At 48.7% G+C, this 17,977-nt stretch overlaps 1 protein-coding gene across 1 annotated transcript in view; it reads right to left on the reverse strand.

The window, feature by feature from the left end:
* The window catches only part of LOC147666499 (SRSF protein kinase 1-like), a gene marked incomplete at its 3' end in the record, with an annotated part of 245,343 nt that extends 227,643 nt beyond the window's left edge, over nt 1-17,700 (reverse strand). The window contains exon 1 of the mRNA XM_086949034.1: nt 17,550-17,700. Coding sequence (XP_086805160.1) covers nt 17,550-17,674 — 125 coding nt within the window. The remainder of the gene's footprint in view (nt 1-17,549) is intronic.
* Between the last annotated feature and the right edge of the window lie 277 nt (nt 17,701-17,977).

The raw sequence follows: 17,977 nt of genomic DNA on the forward strand, positions 1-17,977 counted from the left end.
TGCGAATTCGCCCTCTTTCGAGCGTTGGACACCACCAGGGAGTCCAATGGCAAATGTCCCTTAATATACGTGGGATCCGTGGGCGCCGCCTTATACTTCCTGTCGATGCGAGGATTGACCACCCGCGCCCGGGTGGGCTCCTTAAATACCTCCTGTGCGTGCTTCAGCACCCCTTTGAGCATAGGTAGCGTCTTGACTTGCTTTTCGGCTACCGAGAAGGTGTCAACCAAGAAGTCCGCATCCACAGGGTCTGAGTGCAGTTCGACGTCATGGTTCGCTGCAGCTCTCTCTATTAATGCATTAAACGCCGCCGAGTCCTCCGTCGGGGACGTCTTAGTGGCGAAAAGTTGAGTGTCCTGACCTGACTGCAGGTCGTCCGTGTCGCCTCCTGCCGTCCAGGGCACCTGCTCCTCGTCCGGATCCGAGTACGCAGGATAGTTGTACTCGTCGTTTTCCTCGTCCACCTCAGGCACTGGGGAATGGGCCGGCGAGCGTTCCATGGCTTGTGGAGACAGAGGTTCCATCAGAGCCGAAGAGTCCGCAGAGTACTTTTTGCTCTTTAATGGAATCCTAAAGGGTTCCAATGGCGGCTCCGACGTAATCTTTCGTTTGAGGAGCGACAATTTTCCGGTGTTGGCGTCGATTGTCACCTCTCGACGTTCCTCCACCGCGAGCGGTTGGAGCCGAAGCTTCGATACCACCAAGGCAGCTTTCGGCGTCAATACTTCCTGAGAATGCCCGCTCTGCTTAGGCGCGAAGGCCTTCGGCGCCGACTTGGGAGGAAGGGTAAAACGGATGGGCGTTTGTCCCTTGGCAGGCTTCGGCGTGGGCCTAGGCACGACAGTGTCCTGGCTGGGAACCACAGTGGACTGTTGGATCCGCTTCAAGGATTCTCCCACCTTCTTAGTAAGGGATGCCGAGGGCTGAACTGTCTCGAGCGACTCTTCGTCTCCGAGAGCCCGGTCGCCGGCAGGCCTCTTCTTCGGTGCCGACGCCCCCTGGCCCGTCGCACCGTCGGCGTGACGCTTCTTCGAAGCCGTCTTCGGGTCCGCGACCCCTCTCGGTGCCGACGCAGCCGCGTCGGAAGTCTGCACCTTCGGTGCCGACCCCGAGGACTTCGGGTCGGCCATTTTGGCGCGGCTTTTGTGGTCGGCCATCTTGGCGTGGCTCTTCGAGTCGGCCATTTTGGGTTTCGTGGAAGTTGACGCCTCCAGAACCTTCTTTACCAACGCCAGTTTCGGTTTCGGTTTCGCATCCGAGGGTGCGGGACCGGTTGGCTTCACTTTCGGTTTCTTGCCAGAAATGTCCGTGACCGGGCCCGGAGGCGGGGACGTAGGACTTCTAGTAAGATCTCGGGTAAGGCCCGAAGGCGATCCCTCGACCTGGGCCGTATGACGGGGGAAACCCCGGAGTCCGTTTGGGGATGCTCTTCCTCTGAGCTATCTCCCATCGCGGCACAAATCAGTTCGTCGTCCCCTACCTCACCGGAGACTTCGTCGCAGGCCTCCTCGTCCGCGTCGTAGGCCTCTTCTTCGGACGCGGGGCCAGAGTCCGACTCTTGTACGCCGGCTTCCTCCTCAATCGACTCCTGAAAGATGTCATCAGGTGGGGGTGCCGAAGCCGACAACTGTGCCTGGAGTCGATTAGCCCGGCGAATCTTCAAAGTTTTCTTACTCCTAAACTTTGAACAAGCCATGCAGGTGTCTTCACGGTGATCCGGTGACAAGCATGTGTTGCACACAGGGTGCACGTCGAGGTGCGAATATTTCGAGTGACATAGCGGACACTTCTTGAATGGAGTCCGCTCCATCGCAAATGAGTTAGTGTAGGCCCGTCCGCGTCGAAGCACGTGGAAGGGCAGTAGGAGATTGGAGCTGAGAGTCAGTAAGAAAACCCGAACGCAACTATACCGACGCCCAGCCTAAAGACCTTTTGGTCTCAAGTAAAATCGAACAACTATCGGTTCCGAAGGAGGGAACCGAAAACACATCCGAACCCTATGGCGGAAAAAAACAATCTGGGGATGGAGGCGATGCCCATGCGCACTGTAGTCCAGGGGAGGAGCCACCTATCTCGTGATACTTCGAAGACTCTTCCAGGACAACAATGTGCAATCATCCGGACCCAACACTAGGTGGCGGACTATGCACAGATATGAATTCAGCAGCCCACATGCCTCGAACCGGATGGTTTTCTGTCCTAGGTCTTGATAAGGAGCTACGCAATGGCCCACCCTGACATATTATGGGTATTTACATTCATTTTTATTTTCATGTGCACTTAATCACATATATTTTATCCCGGTCCTGAAGAAACGCCAATGACCCTTACGGCAACAAAGGCATGAAACATGTTGACCATTTTATGCTATCTAAGCACATTGTGTCTTTTGGGATTACACCCTATCTATGGGTTTTTTTATCTTGCGAAGGGTGTTACCTCTCTTATTTTTTTGAGGCCACCCCTTGCAAGTTTTTTAAACACTGTGCATGCACTTGGTTACCCTTATTAGGACCTACCCCCCACACACCCGCATGCACCATCCGGCGTACCTCAAAAGAACTTCCATAAAGTGACCCTTCGGGGGACCTGTTGGGAATTGAAGAGCCGGCCCAACGAGGAGCAACGCCCAATGATGAAGCATGACACCCTTCGGGGTGTGTGAGGGCAACAGGAGCCAAGACTATTTCTTTCCTCCTTATTTATATGTCTGTTCACCTAGGACCCCCTCCTTTTTCTTTAGTCTTTCTTCCATTTGTAAGCGCAAGGGTGTTGTCATGCACCCTACCCTTGGAACAGTGTCTCGTTTTGGGGTACATTTGGTGCCCTCCTTGCATACTCCTGTTCAAACCAGTTCAGGAAGCCGCTTGCACCCGCTCTGGTGCGAAACTGGACAAAGGACATGGGAGTATCCTCCCCACAGTCAGTTCCCTCCTTTGGGAGGGACCCTGTATCATCCCCACCTTTTCCTTGGAGAACTTAAGGGCTTACCTGTTGGTGGGTCCCTAGATTAGCCGTGGGACAAGATTCAGATCAAGACACCACTTCATCTTCGACCGTCTGGGCACACTGGACTTGGCTGGACTTGGCTGGACTTTTCTCTGGGCACCGAGATTGCAACTGGGAAGACTCATGCTGCTCCTGTTCTTGTCGTCCTGCTCATCCGCAAAAACAACATTTGTGCCTGTTCTCCATAAATACAGGATCCTTTCAAGGCCTGTGGACATCCAAGACACTCCCTTGAAGGGAAGGAGTCACTTCCCTGTATCTGCAGGCACCGTAACCAAGCTGACCGGTCTGCTGCTCCTGGGCTCCCATGGACTCAGAGAGGCTCAGCAACACAGGTGGTGGTTCTACAGCTCCCTCGAAGCCTGCACCGTCTTCTCACTGAGTTTGAGGCCAGTATCTCTTGTCGGAATCGCAGGAACCCAACCCCTGTGCACCTTTTGATTTGCAGTTGCCAAGGCTTGATGGCTCTCTTCGCCAATGATCTTTGGGCTCCAAGAAGCTCCAGCGTCAAGCATCTTCTACAAACAAGATCTTCTACAGCCAAGATCTTTGCCCTCACTGCATCCCTTGCACTGTGGGCCTGTAACTTTGGTGAGCTGCACGAGGTCCTCTTGCGACTCCTGTTGGTCCTCTCAAGGGTCTTCTTCGACTCCAGGGGCTCCCCTTCTTGATTGAGGCCTACTTCGACTCACCTGCTTGAGTCAAGTCCCTTGGATCTTGCTGGTCCTAACTTTACACCTTTTTTCCTTGCCATGTTGTTAGCAGCTGCCAAGGCTTTTTGGTGCTCCCGATGGACACCGACCTCCCAACTCTCGACATCTGGCGTAGCACAGCTCGTGAACGAACGGCTACTGATTTTACTCAGCGTCACTTGGTCCACACAGCTACAAGGTAATCGTCAACTATCCTGCATCACCCGACATCGGTGGGCATTCATCTTTCATGCCTTCTGGTTACTCCTTAGTGACATAGACTTTTTCCCCTTTGCATGTAGGTACTTCACATCTTCAATCCACCTTTTGGTTCCACCGTACACTTTCACCTTTTTCGCCAGAGGCATCTTCCGAAGTCCTCCATTGAGTTTGACGGCGGTTTCCAACACCACTTCGCGCCTATGCACCAGACTTCCTTGCCGTAGGTTATCCAGGTTCCTAGGGTACCCCCGGGTGGGGTGGCTCTCTAACCTTCTGTCTTCCATGAAGTTTTTTAAAGGTTCAATGGGAACGGTCCTTCTTTAAAATTGCAACCACCACTTAACCATTGACTTGAATTGAGCATGCGGTTGTGTACCTACTCTGCACACGGCCTCCGTGAGGTTCCTGGGTATTTACCTCGGGTGGTTCCTTGGGTCACCCCCACTTCTACGTCTTCTGGGTAGGTCGTGGTTCGCATCCCACTATTTTATTATATGGTTTGGTCTCCCCCTGGCGACCACTGTGCATTTGTGCTACTTACCTGTTATTATTGCAAAGTATTGTGCGTATTGTGTCATATCTCCAGGTAGGAGATATTGTTGTGTGTTAGTGTCTAATAATAAATACCTATTTTTATAATTTCACTGTGTGGTTCTTTTTCACTTAATCAATGCCTTAAAGATTACGTTTCTGATAAAAAGAAGCTGCTTTACACTCCTTCTGGACTGAGCCTGAAGGCTGCTCTCCAAAGCTACCACTTAAGAGAGCGTTCTAAGGATGTCTAAGGCCACTAAAATCACCATAAGGGTCGCCTGTATTAGTGCAGGGTGCTACACTTACATAAGTGAGCACCATATACTAATCCAGCCTCCTACAATGTAATCCCCAGCTTGCAGTCACAGGAGTACAGTTGAACATAATTTCTCAACACTTCAAAGGAAGGGAATTTTTTGAGGTTTTTTCCCATATCTACCGGTTTTGAAACGGATCTATATTGAAGCCTTGAAAAAGTTGTATAAAGACAAAACACGTGTTGATTGCCAGAGCGTCATAACTATACATTCTAAATTTGTGGAACTGTCTAAATGAAACCCAGAACTGTTAACCTAAGAGGTGCTAGACTTTATATATGTTTTGTTCCCAATTAAAACTCACCCATTTTGGAAACTTAGTTAGAAAGTCTGGTTACCGTTAAAATGTATACAGTTGCTTGGCATGTCCTTTGGTATCAATATTTTATCATTTGATTCTGTGAATTTTTTAGTACACTAACAACTTACACTGGATTGGTAGCAAAATGTAATAGATACCATGTGAGCATTACAATGGTGTGTAATAATATTAATGCATTTTGCTTTGCTCTGACACTCAGACCATGAATGTGTGATGTTGTAAACCACTGCTAAGTAGTTTCTATTTAGATACCCTAGTGTAGGTTTAGGAACAGCATCTCTCACCGGGCAATTTACTTTGTTGAGCAAGTTTAGTGATGCGGCAGGACAATGAGTAAACAGGGGAAAAATAGTGGTATTCCCATTGCCCATTATATTCTTCAGATTTAATCTTTATGGTTTAAGTTCATTAAAACCATAACAATATACCAATAAAACTAAGTGAGGTATACCAACTTAATATACATATTAAAAACGGTTTTAAGATTCTGAAAGTATATACATGTTTAAAAATAGTGCAGGGTCCATTTAGTGCAGCGTTGTCTTAAAGTGGTGTTGTGCTTCCCCCATATGTCTATTTCCTACTAGTTTTTTGCATTGAAGTCAAAATTATGCCAGATCACAATTAAGCTGTGGGTCATTCGGGTCGAGATATCTTAATATTGTAGATCTGCAGGTACGGATACCCCTAATGTTAGGTTAATGGAGTTCCCACTGGGTTCATTAGTCGGACCCTAGATGGATAGGTTACCTCATTAATATTAGATAGACAACGGACCAATTTCAATATCGGAGTAAACGGATAGCACTCACCAGTACAACAATAGGATCTGAAAATGGGCAGGGTGGTGCAGTGGTTGCACAAACCAGTAGAGTCTTGAAGAAAACTTCTGCGCTCCATTGCAGGCCTAAATAGTATTAATTACCCAGAGTCCTGAATCACCTACATAACACCCAGAGTAAACTTTCCTGCTCGCTATTCAAAGAGATAAATTCCTTATTAATCTCTCTGGTCTGGATAGGTAAAAGCTAGGGTGAAATTGGAAGTTATTAAATGAGATCACAGTGGGCTGAGCAAGGGGGTACCGGACCTAGATTTGTATTTTTTAGTAGCACATCTCCAGCATGCGTGACCATGTGGACAACTGGAAAAAAAGATTGATGATGGGCACTTGGGAGGGCTAACAATTGCCCATCACATTAATTAGATGTACAACCCCCGCTGACTGTCCGATAGTAATTCAACATGTAGTGATGGCATGAGACTTCAGAGTTGAAAGGATACTAAAACGTCCTCCCTTTTGCAAAACCTTCGAAATATGGTGGCAACAGCCACTTCAAAAGCTATGTAAGGTTATTTTAATTTTAATAGCCCAGTGAAGGGACAGGGAATCTGTTACTATGGGGGGGATCTGTAACTCGAGGAAACCTTTGTGTCGTTCGAATAAGCTCAAACTGATTTAGCGGTAGGACCTGGCCACTTCCTCACTACGCCAGAATAACACGTACAACCAGGAAATTCTGAAGAGGTTTCCCCAAAATGCCCCAGCTGACAGCTATGTTGGACACCTTGCTTCAGCTGGGCCAAGCTGTCCTTGGATAGTGGGTGTTATGCCGCACACTGAAACAGGACAGGTGCACACAGCCCTAAACGGCACCGAGAGGGTGAGAGAGTGAACCAACGCCTCCACTTACAAGGAATGTGAATGGGCTTACGGGTAGGTCCAAACTATCCCAGGCAATGCTAGGTTCAAACTGGTGCATTTCAACCACACATCTGACACCCGCCCAGCTACATAGCATATTTCCAGATAGGGCTTCAACATGTCCGAGATATGGTGAGAGGGAGGCAAACTTCTTCCACATGATCTGGAGATGTGCCCTGCTTGTTGATTATTGGCAAGGGGTTGTGAATAAAATACATGATGTGGTGAGGCTGCACATCGAGGGAACTGTACGCCATGGTCTCTTTAATTTAATCCCAAAATCTCAGAACTCCAAAGCACAATGTAAATCCTTATCACTCGCTCGGTTATTGGACTCTTGGAACAGGGATGTTCTGGAATAGGTGCGGCTGAAGAAATCGACATTAAAATGGTCAGGAGTGAAAAATAGGCAGCCGAGGACTTGTAGGACTAGTCTGCATGGCCAACGGGCTGGACTGGGGGGGGGGGGGGGGGGGGGTGGCCATGATACAAGATTCATGTCTATTATATTTGTTCACATCCTGGTATGATTCTGGTTTTACAATAAAAATATAAATAGAGATGGGGAAAACAAACTTCTATACGTATCAGTCAAAGCCATGTTGGGTTTAGAACCTAAATATTCACAGGCATTGATCTCACCCAACATACCCAGACAGTTCAAAGAGCCGTTCCCATCCTCCTCAAAGTTTCCATGACCATTCCATTCATCTCCTTTAATGGAAGGCACATGAAGAGTGCCTTGTTTGAACCCCTTAATGGAATACCATTTGTTTTCCCAAACAGACTGGAATCACGGATCCTCAAGTTGGGAAATGAGTCAGGGCTATTCAAAAACAAGCCTCAGTCTTGTATAGGCTTAAAAAAGGTCATGTCAGAAACCAGGGCTTTCAGAATACATTAACTAATTCACTAAAGATACATTTGTGCAAACTTTGTTAAAATATCCAGTGGCAACTTGGGCTTTTCAGAAGAATTTGAGCCGAAGACCCTACTCTGGTGCTCGATGTGCTGTGATTTTGGAAGGGGAAGTTTAGCTAGCTTTCGGATGAGAAAACTGGATGATAGGACGATAAGGGAACGTGACTCGTTCACCTCTATTTCATCCTACTTGATACCAAGTAACGAGAATTCTCTAATTTAAGAACAAGCATTTACAATGCAATGGTTTCGCCTTTGGAAAAGTTAGAGTTATTGGCATTGTAAATGACAAAATTTGTATTTATGTGTTGGTTTTGAACTCAGATAAATACATGGCATTGTCATTTACATTGCCATTAGCTTAATCTCTGCAGTCACTGCACTCTCTAGCACTCCCTACTCACTCGGCACTCTCCAGAACTCCCCAGCACTCCCTACTCACTCGGCACTCTCCAGAACTCCCCAGCACTCCCTACTCACTCGGCACTCTCCAGAACTCCCCAGCACTCCCTACTCACTCGGCACTCTCCAGAACTCCCCAGCACTCCCTACTCACTCGGCACTCCCTATGCACTCTCCACGCACTCTCCACGCACTCTCCACGCACTCTCCACGCACTCTCCACGCACTCTCCACGCACTCTCCACGCACTCTCCACGCACTCTCCACGCACTCTCCACGCACTCTCCACGCACTCTCCACGCACTCTCCACGCACTCCCTACTATTAAAGGTTATTTCTTCCAATGCAGTTTGGGTGCAGTGTGCGCTGCACTCTATACAAAGGTGGCGTCTAATCCTGCAGTTTTTGGATGTGTTGTGTGGCCAGTGGGCCTGTTTTACTGTTTTTTAACCTGTTATTACCACAAACATTGCCTGCAGCAAACATGAATGCATGCACAATACCCATACTGTGTGTCTTTACAAGTTCAAAACTGGTCGGATTGGCAAACCACTTTTTTTTTTTAGCTACGTGGGTCACTAAAGGGGGACACTTTTATGGTGGTGCTGGGCCTATTTTTTGTCCCAGTCTCCACCTGGCTGCCTGTGCATAGTGCTCAGCCAATGGCCCTCTCTCTCTCTCCTTACCCCTGCCCAGCGGCAGAGGCCAGTCAACTATATCAATAACTGACCTCTCCCAGCCCCCCCTTGCCCTGATCCTCCCCGTCTCAAATGCTCTGCGTTGTGCTAACTTGCACGGCGTGTGGGTCATGTAGTTACTTCCTGCCTTTCCCTTTATCTCTGCAGGAAAAGAGGGTTTGTATGCGTGTTTAAACAAAATTGGCATTAATCAGGGAAACAACTCACTAGAGACAGATTGAATGCAGTGCGATTCTGTGCAGTTGTTAGATAAATCTGCATATTTAAATTAATTACACACATCCTGGACAATTCCTGTCATGTATGACGTCCGTATCCTTTCTCCCCTCCCCCATCGATGCAGCTCTTGGGTGGGCAAAACAGCACTCCGAGTCGTGTGTTTAAATAATTGAGGCATCCCGGTTATTTATGGCTGTTTTGACAACACCGAATAAGCCCCTCTCTCTCCCCCCTCGAAAAGTTGTCCTCCAGCCGCCCTGTGAAGTGCCTGTCGGTTTGTCCACCGCGATGGAGAGGCCTCTGCTCTCCAACGTGCTTTATGCTTTGCCTAAGAATAAGGGGTGAATATTGTTCTGCAGCTGCGGAGCCCCCGTATTCTCTCCCTGTGATGGATTTGCAATTCATATTGCGCCATTGGTTGCCGAGTGGGTCTACACCTCATAATCTCTATTTAAAAACGGATAAGGCGTCGCAGGCCGCGTTTAATGGACACATCACCCCCCTGAATGACCGCTTTGTGCGAGGCGGCCTTTGAGAGCCCCCACCCCCCCGAACCCCTCGGCCGCCCCCGTGGAGAGCCCCGACCCTCTGTGCCGAGGACGGGCCCGATCACTTTCAGCCTGAATGGCACATAATGGGGGCCTGGGTGGGGGAGGGGCAACGACACTCTGGGAATGCTGAGATGATGGCTATTGGCACACATTTGTTTACACTTTTGGTTTATACCCCCTTCCCCCCCAAAAACCGGGCTTTGCATTTCCAATGAGGCCTTTGCTGTGGCTGAGCAGTAACAGATCTGCGCGAGACTACTACAATGGCCGAGCCGGGCACATGACAACACACTGGGGCCGGGTACATAACACACCGGGGCCGGGCACATAACATACGGACCTGGGCCAGCTAGTACACACCCTTGGAGAAGAATAGAATTTTAATTCTCTCTAATGGGAATATCTTACAAGAGTGACGCCACACAATTTTCGTTTTTCCCCCAACGTTTTCGCCTGTATCGCAAACACCGTCCTTACAGGAAAATTAACAAGCACCACGAGCACAGGGAGGGAGGGGGGCGGGAACCGGCACAGGGGGGGGGGGGGACGGCGCACGGACTGCGGGAGGGAGGGAGGGGGGGGGGGATCACGGCGCACGCACATTTATAAACAAAATGCTCCTCTCCCCGTCCCTTGGGAAAGACGCCCAGAGGAACCAAAGCCGGGACACACCCTCACCCATGGCTCCTCCTACCCGAACCCTCAGGAGATGCACCGTCTCTAACATAAACACAATCACGTCTTGTAAACTCCCCTGAGTGGCCTCTCACCTGAACACGAACGGCGGGAGGGGGGCGGGAGAGGACGAGGGGGGCGGGAGAGGACACGAACGGCGGGAGAGGACACGGACGGCGGGAGGGAGGCGGGAAACGTGCACAGGACAGCGAGGGGAGGGGGGACGGCGGGAGGAGGGACACGGAGGAAGGCAGGACAGCAGCAAGCACGGCCCGGCCGGACCAGATTCGGGGGCGTTCCCGGTTTTTGGCTGACGTAGCATGACGTAGCCAAAAGCCAAAAATTCTCGGGAACGCCCCCGAATCTGGTCCGGCCATGACGGACGCCTCTCTGTTCCAATGGCTAGCCTCCATTTATGGAGCTAGCCAATGAAACAGAGGGCGTATTCCAAGAGTCCCTTACTGAAGACTAGAGATTTCTCTGGGGGCGGAGCTTACGCTCCGTTCCCCAGTCGAAACCTAAAAAGCTGTGGGAGTCAGATCTCTAAGAGAGACAAAAAGGATAGTGCAGGGGAGTACAATACAATGACATCTTTACAAATATCAACCTAGCAGTCTCCAGGCACAGGCACCGGGTCTGCATTTCGCTCAACATTGCTGCATTTCACTCAACATTGCTGCAGTTCCTAGGTTTCATAAGGATGGGGGTGCCCTAGTGGATGCTTAACTAGCATATGTGATGAAACAAATCTCACAGCACTGCTCTATCATTCCCCCAAAAGGCCTCTGCTCACCACACTTGCTGTGCACAAGCCATCAGCGTATTCCTCCTCGGTGAAGGGTCCACTACCTCATCTCCAATTTCTGGGCAGCACCATCTTCTGGGTGGAGCCCAAAGTCCCACGGACCCCCACTTTTCTATTTCAAGCCTGGGGTTCCCGCTATCCTCTGTTCCGATGTCCATCCAATGTCTCCTCCTCTTCCGTCCATTCTCCACTGGGCTAGCATGAAAGGAAGTGTGGAGGTCGCTCGTCACCATCTTGGCTTCGCAACAGGTTATGTTAACTCCACCTCGCACAGCAGGAGCAATTTGGTTGCACCTCCTTCTGCTGGAGTGGCAATCGCCCCTCTACTCCCTCAACACCTCAACTGTCCAGTCTGAGAGGTCAGATGAGACAAGATGCTCTAGTTTCACGGGGCCTAAACAGTAATTGGAGGAAAATAGATCACACAACCATTTTGGTCAAAGCACTAAGAAAACAATCATTAAAGCTGTGTATATTTTTGTATTTTCTATTTTGTCAAGGGTGTGAGCAGATTTAGAAATTCAGACGTGTAAATTAAATATGCTACTCCTTTATAGTGTTTTGACATTTCTCATGTATTCCCATAAAAAATCTGATTTCGCTTGATGAACGGAGCCTAAACTTTAAGACAAACTCCCAGCAGAACACGACTCCATCCTTTGGAGAAACATTGTTTAACAGGTTGCTCGTGCTAACCGGTCAGCCCCACAAAGAGTGCAATGCCAACCACTAGCAAAAAAGTCTCTTCACTTCCTATCATAAACAACCAAATCATTATTGCATAACATTGAGTACATAAAGTGCTCCGGTGCCTTGTACATGGATGCAAGCCTCACAACAACAAAAAATGTCAAAAGATAAGTCTATTTATAGAGATTCAACATTTGACTGCAGATTTTTCACCGTCATGTTCTAAAGAAATTACCCTTTACAAGCTATACCTCAAGCACGTAAATATACAGAGCACCTGGGTGGCTGCATCTTTATTTCCTCAACGATACAAAGAAATATTTCAACCTTAGAAACTCTTTGAATCCATTTGGCTACAAGGGGGTTAATTCAAGCTTCTTCATAAGGAAAACAAATCCTCACTGTCTGACCGTACACATTCTTCCATGTCAGAATATTTAACTGTTCCAGACCCTGTCAATCATAAGGACCCATTTCATAGCTCCAAATCATAGGTATTGTAAAACGGCTCGGCTAGATGTATACTTTTTGCTGAAACCTGCAGATTACAGTAATGAAACCGGACCAGGCGTACTCAAGTCTCATTTCCAAGGCCTATAAATGTCATATCACTAAATAGCCGGGCTATAACAACATGTTTACAGCACTGCAACACAGACAACCCAGGTAGAAAGTCCCTGTTGGGACGGGAAAGTCCTTGCATAGTGACAGACCTGCACCCCTGCCTTGAGAGCCAAGTGAGATGGATAACTGAATCCCTGGTAATGATTTTTGGACATGGGCGAATACGGATCATGCAGATGCACCATGAGCTAGACCTACTTCATGGTGATTATATTTGGGCATCATTCAAGGAAAAAATCTTTGAAATGGAGGCAAGGGGACCTTTTGCTGGAATGCACACAGCGATACAATTACCTGGGCATTTGTTTTCAGGAGTCGGGGCTCCCAAGTGCCCATCTCAAGTCTATCAAGACCAAAGGTATATCCATCACCTATGCCATCTGTAAGCTGCAAGCCTCCCTTCACAGCCCGTCTACTACGGCCATTAACAGAGTGCTTAAAAGCCAAGCTCATGCCGGCACTCAACTACGCCCTCCAGGCATCCCGGGTAAATTGAGCCATGAACTGGAAAAAATTCATTGCAGGGCATACAAGAAACTTTTCCACCTCCCAAGATGCACCAGAAACACCCTTGTTCGCTTGGAGTTCTCCCTCAACCAGCAAAATCTGGAAGAGCTGGCCGCCTTAAGCAAATACTACTTTTTAATGACGGCGGCACAAGAGAATACTCTGAAGGCAGTCCTGAAATGTATTTTCAGAGAGCCAGGGAATCCTTGGTCGGCCTCCCTTGAAGTGGCTAAGGCCCATCTTAACCTTGCCATGGATTCCTGGAATCCGGAATATGTTACATACTCCACAATCAAAAACGCGATTAAAAGACAAGTGCGCGCGCGGTCACGGGAACTGGATCTGGAGTCCCTGTGGCGAAGAAAAGACCTGCATGAGACCCTGTGTTTCCAGCACATCCTGAACTCCCCCAAACAGCATCTCACGCAGGCAGTGGGAAGTGCAGCCCTTCACAAGATCCTGGCCTACAGACTACACCCATTGCCCCTAAAAGAACTTTATCCATGTGGCAAGGCGAGCCCAGATGCACAGGTATGCAGGCTCTGCAGCTATAAACGGGAGTCATTGGCACATCTTCTTTTCTGTTGCCCCGCCTTGCGGTTGCCCCGCAGCCTTTATCTTAGGCCATTACTCAGACATTCTGGGTAAAGCTCTGCAAAGGATGGGATTTTTCATCTTTATACCCTGTCCAGAGTAATGCATATGGCTGCCTTTGGGAAGTTTATCTTTAAAGCACGGGCAATGCCGAGGACTGCTACTGGCCAGACCACAGAGCCCTCAGCCGGCCCATGAACCTTTTTTCCGGCTTCTTCACATTTTTGGATTAACTATACAACTTGACTTTTGAAATGTCCTTGATTTTAATTTCTTTTTGTAACGTGAGGACTTTTGTATTGCTGGGTTTATGTAATGGTTTTTAGTAACCAACAATAAATATTCATTCATTCATTCATACTTCATGGTGATGGGATCTTATTAGACCAGTAGGGACACGCCAGGCGCTACCCTTATGACAGTTAAGTGCTACTGCCCTGACCGGGAGTTAAGTCACATGAGCACCGTAGAGGCAGCATACCAATTTTGTGTTATGTAGAATGAAAAGGCATTTTTAATCGGAGTTACTGGGAGAGTACCTACCGGCCCACTTGTGTAAAGTTCTGTGGCTCCGTACTTAACTCACCCTTGGCCTACATGGACAGTGTGCGCCTGCTGGGATGCATGTGTGTGCCTGTGGAAATCACATGAAATGGAGGCCTGCAGGTTCCATTTGGAAACACAGGACCTGGAGAGGTCTTTCAACCTTTGTGAGACACGCTGCAGTGTAGGATAACATCCTGGTGTGATCCCTGGTTACTCCCTTGGCCTCTATAGTGGGTCAATATGAATTGGAGCTACACCTTCTGTGGCAGACTGTCACTTTGAGAAAGGGCAGTGCGGAGGATAGAGCACTTCAAAGGAGCCGTCAACCACAACCTGAATTTCTACGGATCAGACGCTATATCGCATTTGTGACTAGATCTGGACTATTAAAGTGGAAGTATGAGTCCCACAAATGGTTCAAAAGCACTATTCATTCATAGAAGATAATAAAGTGTTCTAGTTGCTAGAAAAAGGATTAGGGGTTAAATTCTGATAGTCATCCTGCTGGGTGAAGGGCCTCCACTTAGGAGTTGCTTTTGCCCTGAACCTAGAGCAACAGCCTTCTGCCGGGCTGCTAAGGCCAGAAGACTCGGAGGAGCCGGAGAGCGCCTAAAGGAAGTGAAGCCCAGCAGTCCTGCAGACTGAATCCCGGCGATCGAAGTGTTGAGATGCCCGGTCGGCACCATACCTGTAGTGCAAGTCGGCTATCCCTAGAATGTCAGACGGGGGAGGGGCACCATGAAGTGAGGGTCTTTGCCCTGGCGTAACGTCTGTCAAAGACCCCTGCATGGCAGCTGGGGCCTGCAGTGAAGTGTAGTGCACAGAGCCCACCAGTGACCTTCATCCTCCTGTGCACCAGGAGGCTGCTGTGGAAGCAGGACAGGTTTCCCCAGCTAGTTGTGCCCAGACAGATATAACGAACACTTCCTGATTGCAAGAAGTCAAAGAGGAGGACACCCAACACTGACACACACCATCCAAGATCAGAGGGACGCCCATCACCAGGAAAAGATCATGCGATGTCCGTAACCCTTAGCCATAGGACACCACAGCCCATTCAAAGATGCCCTAGGCCTCCATCCTTACTGGCTGCCAACAGTTCAATTAAGACTGTTTGAGACTAGCAAGACTTCTGGGGACTTGCATGAACTTAGTGGTGATAAAGTTGATTTTTAATCCCAGTTTTTTTCTCTTGTGGGGACAACCGTGGGCTGCAACTTGAAGTCGTCTCCAGTATTAAATGGGGAATAACCAGCCTCATAAGATCGAGACAGAGCACTAGGGAAACTGCCAAGGACAGAATTAGTGCGGTGGCCTTAAGCGATTGAGGCTATTTTAGTGTATTGATTTCATGCTTTGTTTGTACGCATTAAAATACTCTTTTTTCATAAAATCAACTATTTAGCTGAACATTCCTCTTATTCTGCTACAGTGTATGTATTGAGTCTTGAGCCTGTGTTTGCCTCAAACCTACCTCCCCCTCAAAGAGCCTTGGGCTACTCACCCACCAAGAGTAAAGTGCTGAAAGAGGAGGTACTTGGCACAGTTCTCATGATCTATAGTACAGGTCATACACATAGGTCTAGTATAGGTCATACGAATGGCTGGGCCTAGTAATTACAGTCTGTCACGTGGCCCTCTGAAAGGGATTTTGACAGTCCTATTTCAAAATAACGGAATACTGCCAATCATCCTACAGATGAAATGTGACCAGTCTCGCACTTCTATGTCGGAGGATTTAAGTGTTTCTAACATTTCTGATCAGACAGTCAAACCCTTCCTAGATTAACTTTTTCCATCTAGTCGGATGAGGTGGGACGCCTCACCCAAACACTAATCTAGAGGGTAGGCATAACATTACATATTTAAATCATAAAAAAGAACCCTTATGAATCAATGAATGAAAGGTTTTTTGAGTAGCGCAACATTCACTGCAAAGAGCATATTGGCGCTCTAGAGGAGAAATGACATCTGAAAGGTTTTGCAGAGGAGAGGATAACTAAGTATTGGTGTTTAGAAAAGAGATAACACCAAATGATCTGGGGTAGCGAAAATCCAAGTTTTTAAAAGCTTCCTTAGCACCCTCCTGGTACCCTTTTAAGAAACCTTCCGTGCCACCTCAACCCTTCCCCGGAGGTTACCCATTACTGCTGCTGTGGATCACACTTTTTACTCCCTATACCGTTCATACCGCTCTGCCAATGGCCAACTACACAGTGCTAGCTCAAGCACTCTTACTCGCGGACTCTTCATGAGAGACCGTAACTGGTCTGTGGATCAGAGAAAATCCCAACGGCGTTACCTTTCACGTCCTAACAGACAAGAGACCAGGCTGTCTCCACAAGTGACAAGCACTTATGGACCCTCAATGCCAACTGCATTAGGGAGCACAGACCTTTTTTTAAAAACATGTTATCGTGTTGCAAGTGCCTCCCCGACCTGTGTATAGAGCGCAGATGACGCAATGAAAATATACAGACATCCGATGGGCTCTTATATTGGGGAAATGGCTTCGATCCACACAACTAATCTTCATCTGCATAGAGCATCGTTATCCCCTCGCCCTACCACCACCCAATCCAAGTCGGCTATTAAGTATTGACAAGGTCACTGTTCACCCGGAAAAGACGGACACCGGTCTATGTACCGCGCTAATGAATGTAATGGGAGGTCAGATTTGACATGTTTAACAGTGCACAGATCCAGGTGATCAAATACACTAGATTGCTCGGTCACGGAAATGTGTATTTCACACCACTCATTACCTAATACATTCAGTATTACCTTCCTTGTGCAACAAAACGTTTCTCTAGCGAGAAGTGCCTGGTATTTTAGAGATGCCTAATCTGTCTAGCAGCCGCCAATATTCTCTGCGAGCGAGTGAAGACCAATGGCCAGGGGCCGATAGCGGTACTGAGCTCACTGGTGGCCAATCAACGCCCTCTCGTTTACCGCCCGCACTACCTCTCCTTGCACATCCTTTGAGAAAAAGCACGTATCTACCTCATGCCTACAGATTTGTATTATAAACGACGACCCCCCCCCCCCCCTCTCCTCCCGCATAAACACACACTCACACACCAAAGGCAGATTTGGAACACCTTCCTCGACATACCCATTTAGCAGAGTTCGCTGGCACTGAAGCGCTAACACGCGCATCCAAGTAGTGGCAGTTCAGAGACACGCGTGCCATGCCCGGTGGGAGCTAGCCACCTGTTAGACGTCCTGAGAAAAAGCTGCCAGCGAGCAACAGCGACAGTCCGCAGCAAAATGCACGGTGCCGCCCCTCTCTGTAAGGTGCCAGGGCCCCCCTCCCTGCAGAACGCACACAGATGGAAAGCAGAGGTTAACCAAATCCGACGGATGCCTCTGCAACCAATGCCACGAATTTGACCAAGAAGCAGGTTCGATTAAGCATTGAAGGGGACGGGCGCTGGCTGATTCCCCCCTGCCCCCACCCAGAGGTCAGGTACACGCACTGCAAGTCCCGAGGGATCACATCCAAGCAAGTGGTACCTGTAGGAAGCGCGGTTTCCCATTGGAAGAGACGCAGCTGGAGACACAGCCTCAGCCCTGGAGAGAGCCATTAAAGATGATCCGGCAGTGTGCGGAAAGCCAAGGTGCGCACACACTGCAGGCATCGCTCACTTCCTGGACCAAAACAGGACTGTTTGTTACAGGAGGAGGAGAGGGAGGGAGGCCGACAGGAAATGAGAGGGGGAGGAAGCAGAGAAAGGAAGGAGGAGGACACGATCGGAAGATTGAGAAGATACGAGCAAGGAGTCAGATAGACGGATCGAAGACGGGAGGAGGATAAAGAGGGGGAGAGGCACAGTCAGGAAAATTAATTGCCTCAAGCACTGCATTGCAGGCGGCTCTCCAAGCCAGCCTGCGGGGGATAAAGCCGCGTAGTCTAATTGTTTTCTGCCAATATTCTATCCCTT

This window comes from Lissotriton vulgaris, unplaced genomic scaffold (genome assembly GCF_964263255.1).
Source record: "Lissotriton vulgaris unplaced genomic scaffold, aLisVul1.2 SCAFFOLD_2672, whole genome shotgun sequence".
Taxonomy (NCBI): Eukaryota; Metazoa; Chordata; class Amphibia; order Caudata; family Salamandridae; genus Lissotriton; species Lissotriton vulgaris.